General features: G+C 56.4%; 2 protein-coding genes across 15 annotated transcripts; one reads left to right on the top strand and one right to left on the bottom strand.

The window, feature by feature from the left end:
• The first annotated feature begins 330 nt into the window (after positions 1–330).
• On the top strand, positions 331–5,251 carry UCK1 (uridine-cytidine kinase 1). 5 transcript variants are annotated; one of them, XM_069476987.1, is made up of 7 exons: positions 331–492; positions 929–1,088; positions 1,949–2,045; positions 2,268–2,410; positions 2,477–2,571; positions 4,564–4,612; positions 5,057–5,251. In XM_069476987.1, the coding sequence occupies exons 1-7, from the start codon at positions 412–414 to the stop codon at positions 5,236–5,238; spliced, it is 807 nt and encodes a 268-aa protein (XP_069333088.1). In that variant the 5' UTR covers positions 331–411; the 3' UTR covers positions 5,239–5,251. The 5 variants fall into 5 exon arrangements, with proteins under 5 accessions (XP_069333088.1, XP_069333087.1, XP_069333089.1 ...); XM_069476986.1 differs by having other exon boundaries at positions 893–1,088; XM_069476988.1 differs by having other exon boundaries at positions 331–519; positions 2,337–2,410.
• Positions 5,252–6,800: 1,549 nt separating this feature from the next.
• Positions 6,801–24,374, bottom strand: POMT1 (protein O-mannosyltransferase 1). 10 transcript variants are annotated; one of them, XM_069476976.1, is made up of 20 exons: positions 24,217–24,374; positions 23,142–23,285; positions 21,311–21,417; positions 21,075–21,125; positions 20,377–20,523; positions 19,471–19,582; positions 19,016–19,081; positions 18,833–18,926; positions 18,465–18,620; positions 17,043–17,173; positions 16,529–16,624; positions 15,348–15,440; positions 13,585–13,681; positions 11,553–11,645; positions 11,150–11,270; positions 10,654–10,751; positions 9,921–10,034; positions 8,821–8,947; positions 7,600–7,777; positions 6,801–6,982 (listed from the first exon to the last, which is right to left on the bottom strand). In XM_069476976.1, the coding sequence occupies exons 2-20, from the start codon at positions 23,261–23,263 to the stop codon at positions 6,808–6,810; spliced, it is 2,178 nt and encodes a 725-aa protein (XP_069333077.1). In that variant the 5' UTR covers positions 23,264–23,285; positions 24,217–24,374; the 3' UTR covers positions 6,801–6,807. The 10 variants fall into 10 exon arrangements, with proteins under 10 accessions (XP_069333077.1, XP_069333076.1, XP_069333081.1 ...); XM_069476975.1 differs by having other exon boundaries at positions 9,921–10,052; positions 24,217–24,330; XM_069476980.1 differs by lacking the exon at positions 21,311–21,417.
• Between the last annotated feature and the right edge of the window lie 476 nt (positions 24,375–24,850).

The following is a 24,850-nucleotide window of genomic DNA, read 5'->3' as shown; positions in this document are numbered from 1 at the left end:
CCGAACCAGGGGGCTCAGGCGCCTCCCTTCCCCCCGACCGTTGGAGGGGCGGACCCAGGACCTTCCTGTCCACAGACCTGCTGGGGCTGCCGCCCGCGTCTGAGACCCCTGCAGCGGCTTCGAGGCTGGGGGAAACTGTGCTCGGCAGCCAGCTCTTGACACGAGCGGCCGCGGGGTCCCAGGCCGGCTCACCAAGCCCGCAGCGTCCTGGGCAACTTCGGCAGGTGCCCCGGCGCAGACCAGGCCCACGCACGCGCAGCTCCGCGGACTATGACTCCCGCCATGCAACGCGCACGCGCCCCGGAAGTAGTCGTGCGGGTCGTCGCCGACCTGTGCACTGGGGGCGGGCGCGCCCGCTGCTGTGGGGAAGGGGCGGGAGCGAGGGCCCGATGCGGGGTGGCGGAGGGCGCTATGGCTTCGGCTGGAGGCGGCCACTGTGAGGGCGCCGCGCCGGAGGCCGACCGTCCCCACCAGCGGCCCTTCCTGATCGGGGTTAGCGGCGGCACTGCTAGCGGGAAGGTAAGGGGCCGGCTAGCCGGGCGCCTCGCCTCTGACCAGTGCCTCCGCGCGGCCCGATCGGAGAGGAGACCCCAGCCCCCAGCCGCGGCGCCCCCTTGCAGGCGCAGGCAGGGGAGGGACGAAGGGGCTGCAGGCAGCAGTGGGGCAGGCAGGGGGTAGGGGCGCTTGCCCTCGGGCTCTCCCCAAGCCTCCCCACTGGCCTGGCCCCTGGGGACCCCCACTCCGTGCTGCCCCCCATCACGTTCCCCGCCCCGCTCCCGCTGAGACCAGCCCCCTCCTGTGGCTGGCCGGCCGGGCAGCCCCCTAGGGGTGATGGGTCAGTGTCTCCAGAAGCCAGCTCGGTGCAGAAACGCCCAGGAAAGGCCTGGATGAGTTTCCAGGCAGGGACTTCTGTTTTTGTACCCCCCAGTCAACTGTGTGTGAGAAGATCATGGAGCTGCTGGGACAGAATGAGGTGGACCACCGGCAGCGCAAGTTGGTCATCCTGAGCCAGGACAGGTTCTATAAGGTCCTGACAGCAGAACAGAAGGCTAAGGCCTTGAAGGGACAGTACAATTTTGACCACCCAGGTAGGTCAGGTGCCCCACAGTGGGAAGGAAGGTTTGGGGGAGGCTTGTGCCCAGGGTTGGATCTCTGTGAAATTCCCTGTGCAGCCTGCAGTGGAGGGGGCTGCGCAGTTACGTCAGGAGGACTGTGCTGAGCTCTCTGGGCCCTGGGTGCCCCCACAGCAGCTTGGCTGGAGCCAGTCAGGACGCCTGTGGCACAGAGGAGCTGTGAGGACCACTGCACTGCCACCATACCACGGTGGTCATGGGGAAACCCACTCACCTTCCCTCCCCCTTTGTTGCACCGGGGTCTCTCACCCACCCCCCGCCAGCCCCGGCCTCCAGGCAGAGTCCTCAGAGAGGCTGGTGTGGGAAGCAGTGGGTAAACTAGAGCTGGTGGCCCTGAGGTCTGTTTCCTAGACTGGTCAAGGGCCAGGTAAACAGAGGAAGGTGGGGCAAGGAAACACGTGCCACTACTAGAAGATTCCACTCTGGTTGGCTGTCATTTTCAGCCCTTTCTCAGGGACATGTGGGAAGAAGGCCTGCAAAGTGGCAGTCTAACTGTGGTTATTCCCAGAAAAGAGAGAAGCAGAGGCCCAACCTACCCACTTCCCAGTGACAGCCAATCAGAAATGCGTGTTCCAGCTGCCTGGTGGGACAGAGCTTGGGCAGTGGCACTGCCTGAGGGCAGCAAGGTCCATCTTGTGGTTTGCAGGACTGCTCGGGCCCTGTTGCTACCAAATATAAACTGTAGGGGCAGCTCCTAGTCTAATGTTCTAGGTCCTTGGTGTCCCTAGCACCCAGCTGAGCTGAGCCTGAGGCAGAGGGCGTTCCCTCCTGTCCGCTGCAGCCGGCTTACCTTGCTTTGTGCTATATCCCTGCAGATGCCTTTGATAATGATTTGATGCACAGGACTCTGAAAAACATCGTGGAGGGCAAAACTGTTGAAGTCCCAACCTATGATTTTGTGACCCACTCTAGGTAAGCAGGTGGTTCCTGGGAGGGTCAAAGAGAGGGGCTGGGCAGGGCGTCCCCTCTGGGCTGACACAGACGTTTTGGTAGCACGCCCTGCCCCGGTTGGTTTCTGTGGCCATCTGCCCCCTCCACAGAGTCAGTGTCCCCGAGACGTGACTGAAGCTGACTGTGTGGCTCCAGAGAGCCTGTGTCCCCAGCAAGGCCCATTTCCTCGTCTCCCCCTCACAGGTTACCGGAGACCACAGTGGTCTACCCTGCGGACGTGGTTCTGTTTGAGGGCATCTTGGTGTTCTATAGCCAGGAGATCCGGGACATGTTCCACCTGCGCCTCTTCGTGGACACAGACTCCGATGTCAGGCTGTCTCGCAGAGGTAAGGCGGTGAGGGCCGGCGGTGAGGGTGGCTGCAAGTCCTGAGGCCCTGCTCTTGTCGCTGCAGTTCTCCGCGACGTGCACCGAGGGAGGGAGCTGGAGCAGATCCTGACCCAGTACACCACCTTCGTCAAGCCCGCCTTCGAGGAGTTCTGCCTGCCGGTACCCACCCTGCGCTTACTTGAAAATCCTGTTTCTCCCTGTTCAGAAGGACACAGGGTCTCCAATTCTGTGACAAAGCTGAAATTTGGATGAAAGTGATCTGATTAAAAATGAAGAACTGAGCATGTTATACAGCCAAGTACCCAGGGAATGGCTCTCAGCTCTAAACACATTCTCTGCACTTGCTCCTCCACCTTAAAAAGCCCCTCATCTCCCCTCGGGCCACGCTGGCTCTTTTCCGGCCTGCATCAGCCCTTTGCCCACACGGCGCCGCCACTGAGCTCCCAGCTCAATGCTGGGGACTCTTCCCCAGCTGCTCTGCCTGCTGGTTCCCCAGGGCGGTCCTCACCTGATGTGTGCTGTGGGTTTTACGTTTCCCCCCCTCTGAGTGGTAAACCCCACGAGGACGGGGACTTTGGCCTGTTCAACTTCCTACCAGGATCTGGCCCGAGGTGGGCACTTTGTAGCTGTTCCTGCAGGGCATGTCTCCCCCAGGCTGCTCTGGGCTGGCACTCTGAGGCCCACCGGCTTGTAGAGAAGGAATTCCCTGTCGGGCAGCTGCCTGTCTTTTCCTCCTTCTCATACTTACTTGTTGGGACTGTGGCTTTACTCACATTGGAGTGTTTTAAAGAGAAATTTAAGAGTCTTTTACCTCTTAAAGGTAAGAATACAGCACAAAGGAACCAGAACCCGGATTCCTGCCCTAGACAAATAAGTTCTATCTGCTGCTGTTTAAAGAAAACATTTTAACATTCATGTTCTCTGAAGTTTCTGGAAAATAATTTGAAAAGTAAATCAGCTGTCATAGTCTCTGTTACTCAGAGAAAGACATTTGGCAAAGTAGGTGGTTTGCGGTAAAACTTTGGACACCAAATCTGACCAGGAGACCCGAGTAGAGGAAGTGCCATCACCTGTCCTGAGCCCCAGAGTCACTCCGGGGCCTCCTTCTTCCACGTTTAGCCACTTGTGTGGTCCTATGAACCCGATCTCTTAAATATTTCCTGTCTGTGGTCTCTGACCCAGGAGGCTTAAAAACAAAAGTCCTGACTATATCCGTTTCCCACCCTGCTAGCGACCCTTACCCACCCGTTCCGGGGCTTCTGCTGCCTCTGGGCTCCCTTCTTCCCGCCCCCTAACCCAGGGCCACAGCCCTCGCACTCGTGCTTCCCTGGGTGGGCCGCACTGCCTGCAGACCCAGCTGTCCCTAGGACTCGGGCCCTGCCTGCCTCTGCGGCTCAACTCTTGTGCCATCCTCCTTGGCCCAAATCCACATGCCAGCAGCACCACAGTTGGCAGGTCTGTCCCTCAGCCCGACCGTGCCCCCCCTCCGGCCCCAGCTCTGCCTGGTTCAGGTGTGTCCCCTCACAGCACCCTCCTCCCAGGGTCTCCCACCTGCCGGTTGGGTCCCTCCCCAGTGGCCCAGCATTGCCTGCTCGTCCTGGGCCTGCCCTCAGTCCGCACAGTGTCTGACGGGGAACAGGTGGATACCAACGCAGTTAATTAGAACAAACGTGGATGACGGACGTCAGGCAGGGGCTGTCTGCACGCAGAGCACCCGTGTCAACAGTGGGTCACGCATGGCTGTGTCCTGCACTACCCTGCCTGTTCCTCCAGGGTTTCTGCGTAATCCCAGAGGAACAATGTCCTGCATTGTGGAAGGTGCCACCCTTGGCTTGGCCCAGTGAATCAAGTTGTTAGCACAGACAACTGTCCCCTGCCATGGTGTTCATGGAAAAGAACTAGAACAATAAGTGATTCAGAGACACTAGCAGTGGCAGTTTCTTTTATCTGCCTCAACGTCACTTTCTGCCTTGCCACCTGGGCTGCTGTCTCTCACACGGGGTGGAGAGCTGAGCCCCTGCTCCCCATCTGCCACTGACACCGACATCTCTGAGCACCCCAGGGCTGCCCCTCCTGCTGTCACTAGTTCCGAGCACCTGAAATCACCTTTGATGGAAAAATCCTCACAAAAACCTCCTTTGTGCCTTGCAGACAAAGAAATATGCAGACGTGATCATCCCTCGTGGGGTTGACAACATGGGTAAGAACCTGGCCCGATGGGCTGCCTGGCTCCTGCCCCCCTCCCACAAAGCAGGGGCTGTGACACCCTTTTGCAGCTACTGGGCATTCCCAATGCATGTGCCTATCTGTGGCACAGGTTTAGAACATGCTTTAAAAATTATTTAAAACTGTTTGACAGGATTGTCACTTGTTAGCAGAAAGAATTTTAACCAGGCTTTAACACATAAACCCTTAGCAGAGGCCACGTCAGTAAGTCTTACTGTGCTTGTGTCCTGACATGCGTTTCTCTGCTGAGACGTGACACCAGGCAGGTGCCCACACGCGAAGACCTGTGCTTCAGTGTGGCAGTTGGGCTGTCACTCGTGGCCAAATGCTGCTGCTGGGAGTGGGGCGCTCAGTGTGCGGCAGCGGGCCTTGTGCCGGGGACAGACGCGGCTGACCCGCTGCTTGTCTTTCGCCGCAGTTGCCATCAACCTGATCGTGCAGCACATCCAGGACATCCTGAATGGCGACATCTGCAAATGGCACCGCGGAGGGTCCAATGGGCGGAACTACAAGAGGACCTTTTCTGAGCCAGGAGACCACCCCGGGGTGCTGACCTCCGGCAAACGGTCACACTTGGAGTCCAGCAGCAGACCCCACTGAGGGTCTCCGGACAGGCACGTGCATGCAGGGACTGGGCCTGGAGGTGCCCACCTGCCTCTGGGAACGCACCCACTGCTTCCTCTCCGTGTCCCAGGGTGGCGTTAGGATCCAGGCCTCCGTACTTGCGAGTGGAAGCCTGGATGTGTCATTCAAGCTCAATTTGACAGGACAGTGACAGGGCATTCCTGAGGTCTTCACCTGCTTCCTCAGGTTTGGGGAGGTTTAAAAATCTCTCCAGGTTACTGAGAAATGCCACAGAACACGTAGCAAGCCTAAGCCTGCTTGCTTCTGCAAGGAGTGCAAGTCATGTATAGTTGGGGAAACTGAGGACATAGCCAGGGAACCCAGAGATAGGTTTTCCAGTCTGATGTGGTTCACACACACGTATAACTAACATGTTTTATGAGAGAATACGTTCCTCTTTCACATGTTACACATTTAAATGATTTCTGTTTTATTCTGTGTCATAGCACAAGGCTGGCTGTGACCTATGAGCTAGTTCCATGGTCACAGTCAGGAGCTGCAAACACCAATGAGAGGAGCCACAGCGAGATGGCTCCCTCCTCCCCTGCGTGTCAAAGGCAGAGGAGGGGCAGGAGCCTTGGGGAGCAGCCGGCATCACACACAGCACGCGGGGCTCTTGCGGTCCAGGCCGTGGGCGCCTGTGCAGTGGGCAGGGCAGCGGCAGTCACGTCTGTCCCGGCTGGGACACGTGTCATCTGCACATAGTCCTGCCCGGGGCCGGGCCCCCCCACCCAGCACCAGGAGCCCGAGCCCAAGGTGCTGTCTGTGGACAGGCTGTCCCCAGTGCAGCTCAGGGCCACATCCAGGGCATAGTGTGTCCAGCCAGCACACATGCCGGACGGTAGAGGTTCCCGTGAGTGCGGCTGCCCGAGGCCGGCCAGTGTCCCTTATGCTAGTCCTGAGCTCACGGCCTCACAAATGATCTGTGTCTGTGTCCAGGTTTGTCTTCCCTCCCACATGATGGCTGTTTCTGTGAAGTGCCCCTTGCCATTGTCACAAGCCAGACTGCACAGGCAGCTCTGGGCTTCTTTCCATCCCGTGTAACTCGCCGTAGTGACGCAGACACGAGGTGAGCGTTGGAGCTGTGACGGTTTTGTCAAGCTTGGGCCCTTTCGGAGGGGGATGAATAAATAACACCGAATGCAAATGCCAACGTGTCCTTTCTTTAATTACCTAAGAAGAGACAAATTCAGGACAAGGAAATGTGTGGATGACAGACCTTGACTGTTGAGGGTGTCGCTCGTACCGGTCTCAGCAGGATGCCACAGAGGGCACTGTTTACACACAGCAGCGAGGGTCAGAACCTGCGGAAGCCGCAAGGAAGGCGGCTTATCTGACACCGTATCAGCCAGTGAGTTCTGCCAGCCGGTGACTTCCGTGCAGCTGCTGGAGGCAGGGCTCGGGGCCATCAAACCAAACACCAGACCTGCGGCTGTTGGCAAAGGCCAGTCCCCACTAGCAGGGCCACTCTGCTCATTAAACAGACTGTCAGAGGCCTTCTGTCTTGTCCTGCCCCAGCGCAGGCGTTCTTCGGGGGTTCTTATTCTAGTTTTTTCGGATCAAGATGTCCCAGCTGTCTTTCCAGCGAAGGGCCTTGAGTTCATCTGGCGAGAGCTCCTTGTCCCCATAGGTCAGGGGGCGCAGCGCGTTAGACACATGACATGCAGAGGAGCACCAGGCCACGACCAGGGCGCTGAGGAGGTTCCTCTGGAGCTGGGACCTGCGGGTGGCAGCGCCAAGCAGGGTGAGGACAGCCGGCTCCTCCTCGCGGTTTCCCTGCCTGGCGTCCTCTTGGCACCTCCCAAGGCACGTGGGTTCTGCCTGCAGGTTTCTAGACCTGTCCTTTCCATTTCTGTTCTCCTGCCACCTGTGACCATCTCCTGTCTGGATGTGCCAAGAGTGACCCTCCTCACAGGACCTCTAGAACTGCCACAGTTTCTGGGCCATCAATGTGGATGCCAGAGGATGGGCCCCAAGCCTGGTGTCACGACCTCATGGCCCTCGCTTGAGCTTTCTCAGGTTCTCTCTACCATGCACCACATGATCAGCCATCACCCAGCTGCTATCGTGAGCACACCTGAGGCTCTCTGGTCCTTGCCTTCAATCCCAGCCACCTGTGTGCCCTGCCCCCTTCCCATCCTCTCAACCGCTCCCATCGCTGGATCTTGCAGTGCCTTGTCTGAGCCTTTCTGGACACTTAGCCTAGTCCGCGCTACGCTGAAATCGGTGGTCCTGACCCATGGACGCTGCTCGGGGCCTTGCCCGGGGTTGAGGGGTTTCCGCACAGCACAGGGCTGCTGCCTCAACGAGCAGCGGCCATCTGCAAAGCGCCCGTACCTGCACAGGTGGTCGTTTATGTGCTGTAGGACCACAGGGAGCAGGAGGATCTGGAAGGTGAGCGCAGGCAGGTAGTGGTAGAGGAAGAGTGTCTTCTCCATCAGGAAGAACGGGAGGTAGTTCACTGCCCAGCCCCCGGCACACACAGCCCCGGCCAGCACCCAGCGCTGCCAGGCGTCTGTGGGAGAGGGCGCGTCTCAGACGGCACTAACCAATGGGCTCCATCTGGCCTGCACGCCAACCTTCTCATCTTGAAGTTACACACGGCCTCGGTTCTCAATTTTTCTTACTCTCCCCACAACCCTCCCCACTGGCTACGAAGGAAGAACAAACTGCGTCCCAACACCTGCAGCAGCCTCTCCAGGTCCTAACAGTCCCCTTCCCTGCGGAACACAAGCCGGTGTGCGTGAGCATGCGACTCCCTGCTGGCAGGTGCCAGCCCACCTGGGCCCGTCTGGTCTCGTCTGGGAAGTGCGAGTTGGGTCTGAGACTGGGGGCTGTGGAGGGGCCGTGTTTGTCCCCCAGCCCAGCGGAGCACGGAAACCTGCTCTGCACTGGATAGTTTTTCCTTTTCTTTCTTTCCTGAGACAAGGTCTCACTCAGCCACCCAGGCTAAAAGCACAGTAGCATGATCACAGATCACCGTAACCTTGAACTCCTGGGCTCAAGAAATCGTCCCACCTCTGCCTCCTGAGTAGCTGGGACTACAGGCCACGCCACCATGCCCAGCTAATTTTTAAATTTTTTGTGGAGATGGAGTCTCACTATGTTGCCCAGGCTGGTCTCAAAACTCCTGGCCTCAAGCGATCCTCCCACCTCAGCCTCCCAAAGTGCTGGGATTACGGGCGTGAGCCACCACACTTGGCCTGGTTTTGTCTGTTCTGTTGCAAGATGGTGGTAAGTGGGTTTCTGTTAGGTGCTTGCTGCCCTGTTCCATCCGGCCCTTTCCGATGCGTGCAGTAGCATGCAGTGAGGTTAGAGAGCCATTCCTGCCCGACACGCCACACTGTGCCAGAGAAGCTTCCAACGCCACAGGGAACTTAACTGCAACATTTTGTCTCTGGGGAGACAAAAATTGTTGAAGTTCCCCCAATACAGGAACAAAGAGGGGCCCTTTTGGTGCAGGGTCCTGGTAGCCTGGCTGTCACCCAGGCATAGTGAACTGCCATCAGCACGAGAAGGAAGAGACATAAAGGCGAGCCCTGTGTGGGCTGCACTCACCCTCGGGGAGGTCACAGACGTGTCTTCGCCGCCGGAGCAGGTACCACAAGAAGAGCAGGGTGTAGGTGGCCGTGGCAAGGCTGCCCGAAGCCCAGATCACGACGTTCCCAAGCAGGTGGATCTGCGCCTGCAAGCGCGGGGACAGGCTGTTGGCCACCTGCCCTCTGCCCAGGCAGGGACGGTGACCGCGCTGCCCAAGTTCACACGCACACTGCGTCAGCAAAGAGTTAAAGATGCCCAGGCACATCCTGGCATCCCCTCGACCGTACTACTAGTGTGCACGTCTGTGGACATGGCCATTCCTGATTAGACCTTTCTAGAAAAGTGCTGACACTCTGAATTTGTAAATGGAAACCGAAAACCAGGGGGTGGGATTCACTTTGTAATGACAGCGTCACCTGTGGTGGGATAACGTCTGCACTGGGAGCGCAGGACACACCCCTGGGTTGCATTAAGCACTTGCGTTTGACGGGGTGGCTCTCCCTGCCCACTTCTGAGGGAGGAGGAGACGGGGCACTTTGGCATTCGCTCGCTCAGTGAGTATTTGCTGAGCAAAGACTATGTGCCAGCCCTAATGACGCTTTTATTCCACTGCACAAAGAAAGACGATACACACACAAGCGCTGGTAGACTCAGCCGCTAGGTGCTGCACAGAAGATAAAACAGGAATGTTTTTAAAATAAATCACTTTTGGCTGGGTGCAGTGGCTCACCCCAGTAATCCCAGCACTTTGGGAGGCTGAGGCAGGAGGATCACTTGAGGTCAGGAGTTCAAGACCAGCTTGAGCAACACAGTGAGACCCCCATCTCTAAAAAGTAAAATAAAAACCACTTTTGCCAGGAAAAGGGGAACACTGCACTTCAACCAAAGCAATAAAGCCTGGATTCCTTCAACAGACATGCAGGACTTACTCCCTGGCATCTGAGGGAGCGCTGGCTCCGTGCGGCCAACGTGTCAGAGAAAAGCCAGCCACAGGCCTTCGTTAGGAAGGCTTTGGGGGAACCTAGGATTCTGCGGGGTGCGATGGCTGCTCTTCCTGGCAGGAGGGATTCTCTCGGAATGAGACAAACCTACAGCTGCCGGGAGAGCTGCCCACTCACACTGGTCCGGGGGTGCAGCCAGTAGGCGATGTTGGTGTCCAGGGTGACCCACTCCAGTGGGGTGGAGCTGTACTTGTGCTCTGAGTCATCACTTCTCAGCGTCAGCATCTTCCACTGGAACAAAGCAGAGGCCTGAGATTCGAGAGGACAGTCAGACGCCTCCAGTCACATGTGGACTTTGTCAGAGGGGTTGGAATGAACTGCTGCCCCTCACCTATGAATGGTCCAACCTCAAGTTCATGTGGACCATGCAACAGAAGCAGCACAATGAGAATCTGATTTCTAACCCCAGCTGTGACCTGGGAGGCTCCTCCCACCCCATGGGCTCCAGTCACCTTCTCTGCACACTAAGTGATTGGGCTCAGTGCTCTCTGAGGCCACTGTCAGATTCAGGGCTCTCCGAGTTTCTGATTCTGACTTCTCTCAGACTGTGACGTTGAACGTGGCCCGTTTCAACATGACCAGGGCCTGAAGACACCCGGCTGTGCTGCAATGTCCCACTGATGCAGAAGCTCCCTGTCTCTGACTTCTCCCTATTGCAGAGCCACCAGGAGAGGCCAGCAGTGTCACATAGTCACTTCTGCTGGAGAGAGCAGACACTCTGTGCTGGTGAGCCTGGGGCTCCAGTTTCAAAGCCTGACTCGGGGAGGAACTGCGCAGACCACAGCGCTTTCCATGGTAAGGTGCCAGCCTCCGCTGAGCAAAGCTGGGCTTCCCTCTGGCCGTGCGTCACCTGCAGTTCTGAGAATCTGGCCATGAAGCTGAGGTTCCTGCTGATGTCCACCTGAGTAGGCGAGTGCAGCTCCAGTTCCCTCTCCTTCTGTTCCTGGCCTGGCAGCACACGGAGCACAGAAGACAGGAGCAGAACGTCAGGGAGCTCAGAACAGGAGCTGTCAGCTGGCACAAAGCTGCCCTCCCTGTGGTCCCAGCAGTCCACACCACACCGCATCCTTCCCCCGTGCCCAGCACTGCCCTCCAAAGGTCAGATTAGGCCATTCCGCCCCTTTGGAGGCTCAGTGTGTGCTCGGATGAATTGGTCGCCTTCTAGTAATACCTCAGAGGAAGTATCTTAGGTTGCTATGGCTGCAGGTAAGCAAGGGAGGGACATTATTTGTCACCGAGCAGGGACAATGCGCTCAGATCCCACCTAAACGAGAACCCTGTTTTGGCGACTCAGTGAACTGCCGAGCCACTGGAAGCGAGTTTTCTGAAGCGGGGCGGCCACTCACTCTTGCCGTAGCGGTGCTCCTCCACGTTCCACGCCGTGCTCCCGTGGTAGCCCCGGGGCAGTTTCTCCCCCACGACCTCCAGCTGCCGGAACCCCCACTCGGGGAGGTGCGCCCCGCTCAGCTGTGGAAAGTGCGGGAGAGAAAAGGGCACGATGGGAAAGCTGGGCCCCGCTCCGGCTCCCGCTGGAAGGGGAAGCCACCCTGGGCATGGGGCAGCAGATGTCCCCTGTGTCACATTAGGGTTCTGTCCTGAGAAGGTACAGCAACCTCCTCCCCCAGCGCAAATACACACAGCGGGGCCTTAGCCAGGGTCTGCCCGGCGGGAGCCGGCGCGGCCGGAGGGTTCACCGGCCAGACGGGGGTGTGCGGCTTACGAGGGCCCAGCCACGAGCGGCGCCCTTACCTTCAGGACGGCGGACGTGTTCACGTGCACAAAGCGCACCTCTGACAGGATGGTCTTCCAGACGTCTGTGTCCGATTCTCTGTTTACAATTTCCTGCAAAAACAGACCTTGTCGATGATTTCCTTCCTTCCTAAATTTCCTTGAATGTAAAAATAAAGACCAGTCCCCAAACGATAACATTAACTTCGGGCTAAAATGAGAGGACAAGCCCACAGCGAGGGCACTGCCAGGGGGTGGCGGGGGGCTTGTCCTGGATGTTCTTCCTGATGCCCATGCACGCAGGTCCGAGGGCCGGCGGGAAAGCAAGTCAGCCTTGCGACAGCCGCGGGAGACGCGTCCTGACAGGCGAGGGAAGGGCTGGCGCTCTCCGGGCCTGCGACGCCTGCGCTGAGAAGGCCGCGCCCCGGCCAGGGAGTGAGCCTTCCTCGGGCCGCTCCGGCAGGACTCCAAGGCGGCTCAAACGAAGGTGAGAGACACTGTGCCTAAAGACACACCACGGGGGCGGGGGGTGGTCCCTCGTCCTGAGTGACAAGAGAGACAAGTAGCTCTGAAGAGCACTCCGCATCGTCACATCTGAACACGCCGGGCCTCGAGTGGCCCAGGGAGGTCACGTGGCTACTGCTTTTCCCATTTTATTGACGAGAACCAGAGCGCCCAGGAAGTGGAGCGGGAGCCAGGAACCCAGGGGCCTGCCCAGGTCCTCTCGGCGGGCTGGGCGCCGACTGCTGACGCAGGCTCCTCCGGCTTCGTTCTGCGGACGTCACTGACTTGAAACGTGGGCGCCTGGTGCAGGAGGTGCCATCGGAAGGGACGGAGGAGGAAGCGGGGGAGGAGAGGAGGAATCAGCAGCGGAGCCGTGGGCAGCAAGACGTCAGAAAAGGAAGCCAGGCAGAGCGGGCGAGACTCCGCGGCACTTCCTTGGGAGAGCACCCTGAGAGCCGGGTGCACAGAGCTCACGTCAAGGCAGGCCCACGGAGAAGACGAAGACCCGGAAACAAACACACGGCGCCCCGAGCAGGCCAGGCGACAGAGGTGCTGGCTCTGCATGGAGACAGGGAGTCAGCGGACACCGGGCTTTGCCGGGAGGGCTGGCCGGCGGGCACGTGCCACGCACACCATTGAGAACCAACACTCGGGTGGGCAGGTGCCGCTGCAGCCACTCTGATGCGGGATGGGGAGCATGACCGCACGTGAAACAGCCCAGCGTGATCACGGGCAGCAGCTGCACTTGGCACTCACATCCTTAAGAGCCACAGAGAAATGGCCCAACATTTTCTTTTTGGAAACTTTCCCAGCAAACTCAGCTCTGTAAGGGAAGCATGTCCCCCCCGGCCACTCGGAGGAAAAGTGACCACAGGCCTAGCTACCTTGGGACTGTCCCCTACACTGATGGCCCAGCCTCTCCCCGGGGAAATCCTGAGAACAGGGAACCTGTTAACACCCAGCCCGGAGCTGGCCATGAGGCGTGTGTCCTGGGCCGTGGGACTCTTGTCCTGTGCTCAGGACCTGTCCTGAGGCCACACTGCTGGGGAGAACCTTCGCCCGGCAGAGCCATCTGAGCCCACAGAGCCCAACACAGAGCAAACACAAAGCACCTAAAATCTCTGAGAAAACTCAGGCCTGACACACAAAACCACTCAGATGCCCAGTTCCACAGAGGAGGAAATGTCTGTTTCCGTGGAAACATCTATTTCTTTTCTTCAGAGACAAAGGATCACTCTGTCACCCAGGCTGGAGTGCAGTGGTGTGATCCCGGGCCCTCCCAAGGACCTGGGACTACAGGCAGGTGCCACAACCCCTGGCTAATTTTTTTTTTACTGTTTTTTGTAGAGACAGGGTCTTGCTATGTTGCCCAGGCTGGTCTCAAACTCCTGGCCTCAAGTGATCCTTCCACCTCAGCCTCCCAAATTGCTGGGATAAACTTACATAATCTTACTCGAATCAGAACCACCCTAATGGCAAGGCCGGGATTTCTGTGCTGGAAGCAGTGTCACTGACAGCTGTGACCTGCCCCGGCCACAGCGAGACTCACCACTCGCCAGAGGTTCTGGGCCGGCATGGAGATGTTGTAGTCAATGTAGCAGGAGACCTCCTGGGAGTGGGGGGTCAGGGGGGCTGCGACATCATGCCTGCAAAACCAACGCAAAGCTTTCGGAAGGAATTCCTCGAGCACCTCTGAGAGGCAGTTGCTGTTTCATTAAGGGGGGAAGAAGCCACTTTTCAGAAGCAAAGCCAGCTCAGCCTCAGAGGACGCCCTGGTCCCATCGGTCCCCACCGCGTGCGGGTGCAGCACTGAGGGCCAGGCCACAAAGGAAGCGCCGACAGGCAGGAGCATCTGCAGGTCCCACTTCCGGGGGACGCGCACGCTGCAGCGCAGCTGCACCAGGTCTGAACACAACCGTGGGCAGCACCACCCGCCTGCCCGACAAGTGAACCCAGCCTCAGCGGACGGCACCGCTGCCACAGCACCCTGGTGTGGCACTGCCTCCGACTCCAGGACTCAGATGCTGCCTGGGCCCCTCGCCCAGCTGGCCTGGGGACCGAGCAACGCCAGGTGGGAAGGAAAGGTTGCCCCCTGTGACAGCAACGTCACTGCTCAGAAACACCCATTTCCTCCTCCTGCAATTGCTCAGTAATCATCTTTCCCAAGCCGTGCGTCTGGCACCACCTAGGAGCCGGCCACCAGCTGCGAACAAAGAGACACAGCCCTCACAGCACCGGGAAGACGGCCATCTGCGCTGGCAGACAGCAGCACACAGGCTGTGGGAGGGCCACGGAGTAGAACAGGCTTGGGGACAACGCCCAGCAAACGCTTTCAATGAGGTGACTCTGCAGCCGACACTGCACAGAGTGGGTCCCGGGGGAGCTGAGCCCAAGCACAGCCCAGCAGAGGAGCAAGTGTGGGCCCGAGGGGGCCACGCCGGTCATCTGGGGCTGGGGGAGGCATAGGTGACAGGGTCAAGCGTGCCAGAGGCTGCCAGGGGCCTCGGCAGGGGGAGAGCTGAGCGTGCCGGGAGCCACTGAGGGCTCTCAGCAGAGAAGCCACATGAGTGGGCTTTGGGGAGCAAGGAGGCGGCAGGAGGTCGGGACGCAGGGCCGTGTGGGGTCAGTTCTGAGGGTCTAGGGGACGTATTTCCTGGTGGTGTAAACAAGGGATGGGAAAAGAGAAGAATCAAGGGTGACGCCCGAGCCTCAGGGCCCTTCCCAGGAGAACTGGCCCGCAGGGCGTGTGAACCCGGAGCTATGGGGAGCACAGGCCCCCAGGGGACCTGGGTGTCCGGGAGTGTGAGGCGAGACACTGGTGCAGGGGAGGAGAGGTGGCCTGGGCCCGAGCCCGTGAGAGGGCGTGAGGCAAGGGACAAAGTGGGAGGGCCTATGGGAGAGGCCAGCGAGGGAAGAGGACGTCAGGCCAGGCCCGAATGAGAACCCACAGGGAGGAAGCCTCCGCAGCTCCGTTTATGCCCAAACTTCAGTCCTTGCTGAACTCACTTATCTTTTAGACTCGTAACACTGCACACGAGCACCCACGCCTGTCTTCCTGCTGCCCAGCCGGTCATCGACATCTCCCCGGGCACCGAGGTCTCTTGTGGACTGTGCTGGGCTCTGTCTGACCCCGACTAAAGCTCCACTCCCTGTAGGCGCCCTCCCCTCAGCCACCAGCCCTGAGGTCCCTTCCCACATCCGAGAGCCACACACCCCAAGATGGGGAGCAGCAGCTCGTGGCAGAGCGCACGCTCCGCTCCGAGCAGGGCCACGGAGGAAAGCCACAGCGGTGAGGGAGGACGCGGTGCTCACGTGTTGAGGAAGCGGGTGGTCATGCCGTGGACCAGCTGCACGACGTCTCCGTGACGCACGGGTCTCGGGGGGCTGCTCACCACCAGCTGGTGCCTGGGGAGAAATGGGGCTGTCGGTGGCACCGCGCCCAGTGCCCTCACACTGACAGCCGCGCCAGGAGGGCACGCACTCCAGACGCTCACTGTGGCTGGCATGGGGTGAATTCATACAAAGCCAAGCATGTGCACTCGATTAAACTCTTTTCTGAAACCTAAGGTCCCTTTCCAAACGTGATTCTGTTTGTCATTAGCACATTCAGGTCACTCTATGCTGTCTACGAATGCTAAAGCGATAAATACACCATGTGTGCCAAGAAATCTTCCAACAGACTCTTGTTCCATATTCTTTCCAGGAAACAGCATGGAGAGCCCATCAAGGCCAGATGCCAGGCTGGGGCCTACTGCCCTCACGTCCCTGCGGTGAGTGGGACGGACAAGACACTGAGCCAGTGAACGAACAACCCACAGTCAGCAGGTGTCTGAGGGCCATGAGACGGCCAGCGGCCTGACAGAGGAGGAAGGGTGGCACTGCCGGGCAGGGCGGAGGACGCCTCCCCAGCAGCCGGCTCCGTGTTTTCATAGAAGGACGAGCCGGACGGAAGAGCTGGCCCTGCTCTAGAGACGCGCGTTGGCAGGTCGTGCCGTTAGCAGGGCGGCCAGAGGGGCTGGGGCCGGGGCTGCCAGGGGCAACGGAAGCTCAGGACGGGATGTGGGCCGAGAGGACCCGCCGCACCGCACTCAGGGGCTGCGCTGCTCGAGTCAGGAGCAGGAGAGGAAGGAAACTACTGGGGGAGACGGAGATGGGACCTGACTTTTGAGACCTTGTTTGGGGGCTGAACCCACAGACTGGATGTAGGGAGTGAGTGGCAGAGAGGCCTCTTTTGGGGCCTCAGCAAGACGACGCCATTTTTGAGAAGAGTGAGGAGGAGTCCTTGTGTCTGAAGGGAGGGGGAGGTGTGGCGGGAGAGGGGCACAGGAGGAGGGGAGCCCGGGGCTCACCTGTATAAATCCTTGGAGGAGAGCGTGAACACGAAGGTGAGGACAGCCGGTGACGGAGGGGCGTGGACAGAGAAGAGGGTGCAGGACTGAGCTGCAGGGCCGCGTCTCGCCAGGCCCAGAGTGAGCTCCAGGACCCGTACTCACCTCCCAGGATCCTTTACGATCCACCAGTTATTGACGTCTTTGAAGGGGTAACAGGTCACCTGCTGCTGGTGGGAGCTGCCCCGGCCATTCTCGTATCTGTGAAGAAGTCAACAAGAATGTACCTGGACGTGGGTCAGCAGTCAGGCCACAGGCCTTTCTCCCAAGGCTTCTGCAAAGGGAAGAGATTTCAACAGATGCTACCCAGCGAGGTGTTTCAGGGAAAACGAAGAAACAACAGACAAGGACCCTAAACATAACGGGGGCCAGAAGACGTGAGGCAGATAGTGCTGAATGCAGGCAGAGCCGCGGCGCTGGCGCCAACGGCACGCACCCGGCCCGCCGCACGCTGGTCCCCCCAGCTGCTCCACACGGAAATCACGAGGCTCACCGACAATCAGCGTCGGAGAGCTCAATGTTCTTCCGTTCTGCAAACTTCCTCATAGAAAATGCAAGTTGCTAAGATAAGCAAAATTATGAAAAAATATTTTCAAATTAAAAGAGTCACTTTCCTTACATCATGGGGTAGGTGCTCTGGTGGGAATGAAGCCAGCAGGGCAAGGGCTTGCCGAAGACGCTCCTCAGAGTGACCTGGGACCCGAAGGCCACCTCCAGCGGCTGGCCTTGGGTGACCCGAGCTAGTCCTCCCTGAGATGAAAGCAGAAAGACAGGAGAGAGAGGGAGGAAAGCAAACCTAAATGTGCCTTCCCGGTGGCCACTGCCTCTGGGTGACAGGTGGGGTAGCGGCAATTCTCATTATGTAATTAGTTATGATATCTATCATCTAACCACATCATATTACATCATGTGATCATAATCAGAGCCTCTTCTGACTGACTGATGCCTCTCGGCCAGGCACTCGGCTAACCTTCCACTCGCGCCCTCATCTAGTTCTTACGAGCGTCCTGTGCGGTAAGAACAACTATTGTGTCTGTTTAAGAGATGAGGCCGGGCGCGGTGGCTCACGCCTGTAATCCTAGCACTCTGGGAGGCCGAGGTGGGCGGATCGTTTGAGCTCAGGAGTTCGAGACCAGCCTGAGCAAGAGTGAGACCCCATCTCTACTAAAAATAGAAAGAAATTATATGGACAGCTAAAAATATATATAGAAAAAATTAGCCGGGCATGGTGGTGCATGCCTGTAGTCCCAGCTACTCGGGAGGCTGAGACAGGAGGATCGCTTGAGCCCAGGAGTTTGAGGTTGCTGTGAGCTAGGCTGACGCCACGGCACTCACTCTAGCCTGGGCAACAGAGTGAGACTCTGTCTCAAAAAAAAAAAAAAAAAAAAAAAAAAGAGATGAGTAAACTGGAACTGGGGTAGTTAAGAAATCTGTCCCATCTGGACGCGGTGGCTCACGCCTGCAATCCTAGCAATTCAGGAGGCCAGGCGTTCTAGACCAGCCTGGGCAGCATAGCAAGACCCTGTTAGCCAGGCATGGTGGTGCGAGCCTATAGTCCCAGCTACTCAGGAGGCTGAGGCAGGAGGATTGCTTGGGTCCAGGAGTTCGAGGCTGCAGTGAGCTGTGATCACATCACTGCACTCCAGCCTGGCCACGTCTCTTCAAAGAGTAAGAGCAGAGCAGCCTGCTGACACCAGGGCCTACGGTCCCGACCACCCCAAAGGGCACATTCCACTCTGCCTGCAAGTTCGCTCGAGAGTGAATGTCAGAGCCGAGTCTGTCCTGTGAGGCTTCGGAAACTGCCCAAGGCTTGTAGGACTTGACTTTAAAATGTTCTCAAGCACCGTAAGACTGACGGTATCAGACAGCTGACTCCTTCCTTGATTTCCATACCACTAGCATCAGAATGCGCTTAGAAATGCTGGCATGGATTCCTCATTGATTTGGTTTTTCCTGTAATGCTCGCTTACTGGTATTTACATAAGGAGACTGAGTTTACTGTCATCCTCTTTCCCAGGTGGCTGCGGCACCCGCTTCTTACCTCCAAGCTGGCCTGGAAGGCACTGGACATGATCTGGTCGTGGGGCCCTGAGCGGTAGAGCAGAATCAAGTGGACGTAGAAGAACAGCACGTACAGGACGGCTGGGATGACCAGTAGAGCCACTGCCCTGGCGAGCAAGTGGTAGAATACACAGACCTGCCAGAAGATTCGAGGAAAAGTCACTTCCTGCTACGTGGAAAGGCGTGTCCATTTCCAGATGTCGCAGGCTCAGGAAGAGTCAGCGACAGAGATTCCCATGCAGAGGCTGCCCCGGCCCATCTACTTCCGAAGCTTTGAGGATTCGGGTCTTTTCCCCAAATACTCCCCGTGACACTCGCCTACACAGGGGAGCCTAACGCAGCACCTACGTTGGACAAGGTCCGGTCACCAATCAGGTGCCAAGCGTGGACGGTCGCAACACCAAGCACCAGCAAGTATGTGAACACGCCCATGTATTTGATGCTAAAGAGACAGGGTTGAAATAAAGTTAGAACGAGACGTGAAACACAAGAGGAAGAGGACACCGCCCCACACCAGTGGCTCGAACTCACCCCACTGCACAGGAACAAGCGACCCCAGTCAGCGTTAGCCAAAACCACCAGCTCAGACAGAAAGGGCTGGTGGAAAAACAGAGCAGATGGAAAAAGGAATGGTTTGCATGAGGTTTCCCAAAGGCCAGAGAAATCACACATTTCTTAAAGAAATCGTCCTGGGTTGGGGGCTGTCCCAGGCACCAGGTGTGATAAAGAAAACAACCCCAGCTCCCAAAGCCTCAGTCCTTTTTCTTTTGTTCAGAAAATTTCTGCTGCCAGTGTAAGTTATAGAAAAATGAGGATGCATTTACGAAGTCACGAGCCAAGGGCCAACCCAAAAAGTATGAGGTGACCAAAAGATACTTAGCAGCCCACTCCTCAAAATGAAAAGTTCCCAGACCATCTCAAGCCAACAAACCACCCAGAATCTTTTTTTCTCATTAACTAGGAAAAATATGTCCCATTTCCCATACCTGTGTTTTTGGGAGTTGGAGAACTTCAGGAAGGACAACACAGCCAATAGATTAAAAAATATTAACACTGATTCCAAAAGCATCAGCCTTGACTGAGTGATCAGAGCATTCTCTGTTACAAAGATGAAATGTATGTCAGGTTTAAGGGAACAAGGGCGAATGCACGAAGATGAAAAACATGCCCAAGTAAAGGCACAGTGAACCAATTCAGACAGCAACACTCCCGAGTGTCACAGGATGTGAAGGCGAGAAGTCCAGAAATGGGGTGGCTGGAAGGGGACCCGCTCCAGAGCCATGACGACAAACTCCTGGTCTGGCTCACACCCACCAACACCTAACGGTATGAACTGAGCAAATCACTTAACTTTTCTGAGTATTTTTCTTACTTGCAGAAGTAATACTGGCTCTATAGGGCTGCCGTGAATATTAAAGCATTGGATAGGCACAAGGCCTCATATAGGGCTGTCACTCGATAAATAATCTTTTTTTATTTTCTAGTCTATCTTTTCATCTGATTTAATTTCGTCTGTTCATAAATCTGAGCTGAAAGATCCTTTCTCAATCAGCTAAAGCCTGGGAGGTGATGGAACGAGGGGAAGTTATCATTCATTAGGTGACAAGCTTGGTTACAGATGGAGGTGCTCGAGGTGTGCGTGTACCTTGTCTGTGCAGCGCCCCGCGCCCCCTCCTCCCCCATCAGAGTCTGATCACACCGTTCAGCAGCCCCACAGCCAAGGGTCGGCCTGGGAGCAGGCGACACAGAGTCGAATCTGGATGAACCAGCAGTACTTCCCAGCGCAGCACACCTACCAAACCCCTGAGCTCTCCTGGGCCTCACAATGAAACATACAAAGGCTTGGTTCTTCCCTGCCTGACACCAAGAGGAGGCAGGGGCCCAGGTCTTACCGATGAGCATCAACAGAGCAGCTCCCATGGCAGCACAATGAGAAAAGTGGAGTTCTGACACTATCTGGTAGGCCATGGGGACCGACAAGGCCCCTGCGAGTGCTGGCAGCAGGCGCAAGGACCATACGGGCACGTTGCTACTGTATTCTGGAAAAGCAACCACACAGCAGAGCTGAGAGCACTGTGCACACACCATCTTCGTAAACTGCAGGTGTGTTTTCAGAGTGTCATGTTCACAGACTCTAAAACAAAAGTTTATAAAAGGGGACCACATCAGCAAGTGAGTATGCAAGCTAAGGGTGAAGGCTTTGAAATTTGCTTTACATAGTCAATGAACCAGCTCCCACTAAGCATAGGAAAAGATGACTAAGAATTCTGAAATTATTGTTTTGCTTAATTATCAATTTACCCCACCTATTTCCAAAAACACTGTGGCAAAATAAAAAATTTACAGGCACAAAAGATAACTGCGATCAGATGCTACATGATACATGTACCAAAAACTAGGGAAAAAATAATTACTGCAACTAAATACTGAGATTTTTATCAGATTTCTTAAAAGTCCATCACTTATACCTAAAAAATTGATTATATCCTGGACTCAGATCAATAAGCCACAGTTGTTAATCCCTATGAAAGCCACTACCTCTCCATTCTAACATATGCACATTAATAAAGAAATGAAAATTATCTTTTACCTGCTCCGATTCTGTTCCACAAAAAGTTACCATCAAATCCTCCTAAATAACCTAAAACAGAGGATTAATCAGTAACTATCGCATTCAGCAAATATTTTTGGAGTACTATGGCAAGCAACGAGAAAACAAATAAATAATAAGGAATGCTTTCTGCCATTAAGAAATTCACTGATAAGTTTTAAATGTATTTGAGGACCTGAAAGGCAATGGCTACTTCTCACACTCATGAATCCTACCTCCCAGGGCCAGCAGCATGTGGCCAAATGGTGGTCCACTGTCATCCAAAAAGAAGACTCGTTTCATATAAAAAGATATATATTGCCCATAATATACTTCATCAAAACTGGAAAAAAAAAACACATTACATTCAATTAAAAATCTTTTGGCCAGCCGTGGTGGCTCGCGCCTGTAATCCTAGCACTCTGGGAGGCTGAGGCGGGAGGATTGCTCGAGGTCAGGAGTTCGAGACCAGCCTGAGCAAGAGTGAGACCCCATCTCTACTAAAAAAAATATATATATAGACAAAATTAGCTGGGCATGGTGGCACGTGCCTGTAGTCCCAGCTACTCGGGAGGCTGAGGCAGAAGGATTGCTTGAGCCCAGGAGTTTGAGCTGTGAGCTTGGCTGATGCCACGGCACTCTAACCTGGGTGACAGAGCGAGACTATGTCTCAGAAAAAAAAAAAAAAAGAGAGATGCGGTCTCGTTCTGTTGCCCAGGCTGGATCATAGCTTACTGCAGCCTCAAACTCCTGGACCCAAGTGATCCTCCTGCCTCAGCCTCCCAAGTAGCTAGGACTAAATGCAATCGCTATCACACCCGGCTAATTTTTTATATTTTATAGAGATAGGGTCTCACTATGTTACCAGGCTGGTCTTGAACTCCTGGCCTCAAGCAATCCTCCCACCTTGGCCCCTCAAAGTGTTAGATTATAGGCATGAGCCACTGTGCCCAGTCCAGAAATCTTAACTGTAGACAAAAGGTGTGAGGATAAATGTACATGTGCTTCCAAACAACTTTAGGTGAGTGATCAGCAAAGGTCAGATCTTTTGCCCCAATTGTATCCCATCCCCAAATATTAAGACACATACACAACATCATCCATCCATAGGGACAAAGGTGGAAAATTCACCAAGCACAGTTGACACTCAAGATGTATGCCCCAAACGGATTCTTACCTCTCTCCCCAGTTTTCAATTTAGGTGAGCATCACTGGCCAACCTCCTGGACACGAGGCTCACTCCCCACCCCCACCCCCAGGGCCATGAGCACATGTCTGTGGCTATGATTCAGAATCAGACCTGGTGACCCGACGGTCACCACACAGTTGCAAGTGTGAAAGGAATGTAGGAACAACTGCAATAAAACGTTTTCAGACAATCTGGGAAATCATGGTATCAAGGAACTCCTGTCAATCTCTCAGGCATGATAATGCTACTATGGTTATGTGATTTTTGATTTTAAGAACCTTTATCTTTGAGAGATATATACCGAATTATTTATGAAGTACATCTAGGATCTGCATCAAAATAATTCATTGCAGGGAGCAGCTTGGCTATGAACTGATAATTGTTGAAGCTGGGTAATAAATATATTGGTGTTGGGGTCATTTTACTATTCTCTTTACTTTTGTATATGTTTGATGCTTTCCATGATAAAAGTTAAAAAAAGAACACATATATTGATCAGTTCATAAACAGCCCTTCAATAAAAACAGCAAACGTTTCCCATTATGACAAAAACACGCTCTGAGTGCTCTGAATGATGAAGACTCGCTTTCCAATCCATCAATCCTCTGCCTTCCTGTTTTAAAGTGGTTTCCTAAGGCTGCTAACCAGGTTTTCCTCTATTGCACCCGTTTAATGGGCCGAGTTTTACCTGACACAGACCTGTAAGGCAAGATCTAAAAGGTCTACTGGGGAAAAACCAGTCTCTCCTCTCACTGCCAAAAACATCCATCACCAAGAAGCCCAGAATTTCATTTCCCTGTTTACATTCTTCAATCAGGCACTTCATGTCACAAACCACAACTGCAGATTCACCCTAATAATGGAGTTGTTTGGCTTACACCACAGCCCGAGGGTAGGTGAGTCGCCACAGTCGGCTCAGTAACCCCACCCCGGTCAGAACCACAACGTTCAAGTTGATGTCAGTGGTCATCACTATAGGGCGCTTCAAAAATCCCAACATCTTGCAGGCTCAGGAGGATGCCCTAGAAAAGAAGTGAAGAACCGTCACAATAAAGGGGTGGCAGCCCTGAAGGGCTCACAGGAGGCTACAAAAATAGTACTGAACCACCATGGCTCCCGGACGCGCGCAGGGAGAGCCACAGCACACGGGGCTATTAAGAAAGTCAGAGAAGCTGGCGGAGCAGCCATACTGGAAAGTTATCGCACGTTTCACCACAAAGGTTTATGTAAAGGCGTTTGGGGTAGCAGGCAGGGCACTAGGAATCTCAGTACTGGACGTTCACTCCTTTCAACAACTCATTCCACAGGCACCTGCTGAGCACCTCCTGGAGTGAGGCCGCCCTTACTGAATGTCCCGGCTTCTCCCCATCAGCCGGGCTGTGTGGCCACAAGCTACTCTGACTTCCGGCAGCTCTTGGGGTGCCAGCGCAGCTGCTTACAGCCCAGTGACCTCAACCTTCCTGAGCCTCAGAGCCTCATCCCTCCTCAGATAATCTGCCCCCCAAGCGCCTCCCTCCGCTCCCTCAGTGGCACATCAACCCCTGGGTGCTCCTTTCCTTGCCTGGAGGGTGCATTTGCACCCAATTCTCTCCCCGAGGCTTTCTCTTTCCTTGAGCTCCGCTTCTCTTGGGACTGCATCTGCTTGGGGGCCCCTTCCTCACACCAAGGCTGCACCTGCCCTGAGCACCCCCTGCCCTCCCGAGGCCTCATCTGTCCTGGGAGTTCTTCCTCCACTCTTCCAACTTGCATCTCCCTGGCCTGCCCCTCTCCCCACAAGACGCCGTGTCCCCGCCACCCTCTTTCCCGACGCCGCACCCCGGGACCCCGCCCCCCCACTCGGAGGGACCCGGGCGCAAGGCCCCAGCCCGTCCTCAGGCTGCGCACGCGCGTCCCGCACCGACGTATTCGAACGCGTCCAGGCTGCGCTCCCGTTCCTGGTGCCCTGAAACGTACTCGCGTTTCTCCAAGTCCCAGCAGAGCTGCTCCCCCCGTCCCGCAACGTCTCGGAGCCGGCTTAGGGGCCGGCGGTTGGGGGCGAGGCCTCTCGGCTCGGCACTCTACACCGCGTACCGCCCCGCTCGACGTTCGATTCACCGCGCCTGCAGGGCCAGGTAGCGGCGCGCGTGCGCCCCAGGGGCGGGGCGGGGACGGGGCGCGTGCGCTCCGGGGGCGAGGCGGGGCTTGGCAAAGGGCGGCGTGCGTGCGGGGCCGAGGGCGCGGCCCGCCCGCTGATCCGCGTTGAGGGTACGAGACGCGAGGACTCGGCCCTCCGTGGGGCGTTATTGGCGGCTTCGGCGTCCCGGGTTTCCGCGTCCTCTGAGCGTGCGTGCACCCTTTTAAACAGCGGCCGCCGTCCCGCTGCTCCCTGCTTTCTCCTCCGCCCGGCGCCCATCAGCGCCGCGTTTCCCTCCTTTGTGTGAAGCCGGGTCTCGCTCCGTCGCCGTGCTGGAGCCGGGATGCTCTTGGGCACGACGCCGGCGCCCCCTTCCTCGCTGACTCGCGGCTGCGCGGACGCGCTCGCACACGCCTCCTGCCGGCGCAGCAGGGGCAGCGCCCGGGCACGGGCACGGGCACGGGCACGGGCACG

This window comes from Eulemur rufifrons, chromosome 7 (genome assembly GCF_041146395.1).
Source record: "Eulemur rufifrons isolate Redbay chromosome 7, OSU_ERuf_1, whole genome shotgun sequence".
NCBI classification, from domain to species: Eukaryota; Metazoa; Chordata; class Mammalia; order Primates; family Lemuridae; genus Eulemur; species Eulemur rufifrons.
The sequence above is the reverse complement of the archived record's forward strand: the minus strand, read 5'-3'. Positions and strand labels throughout refer to the sequence as shown.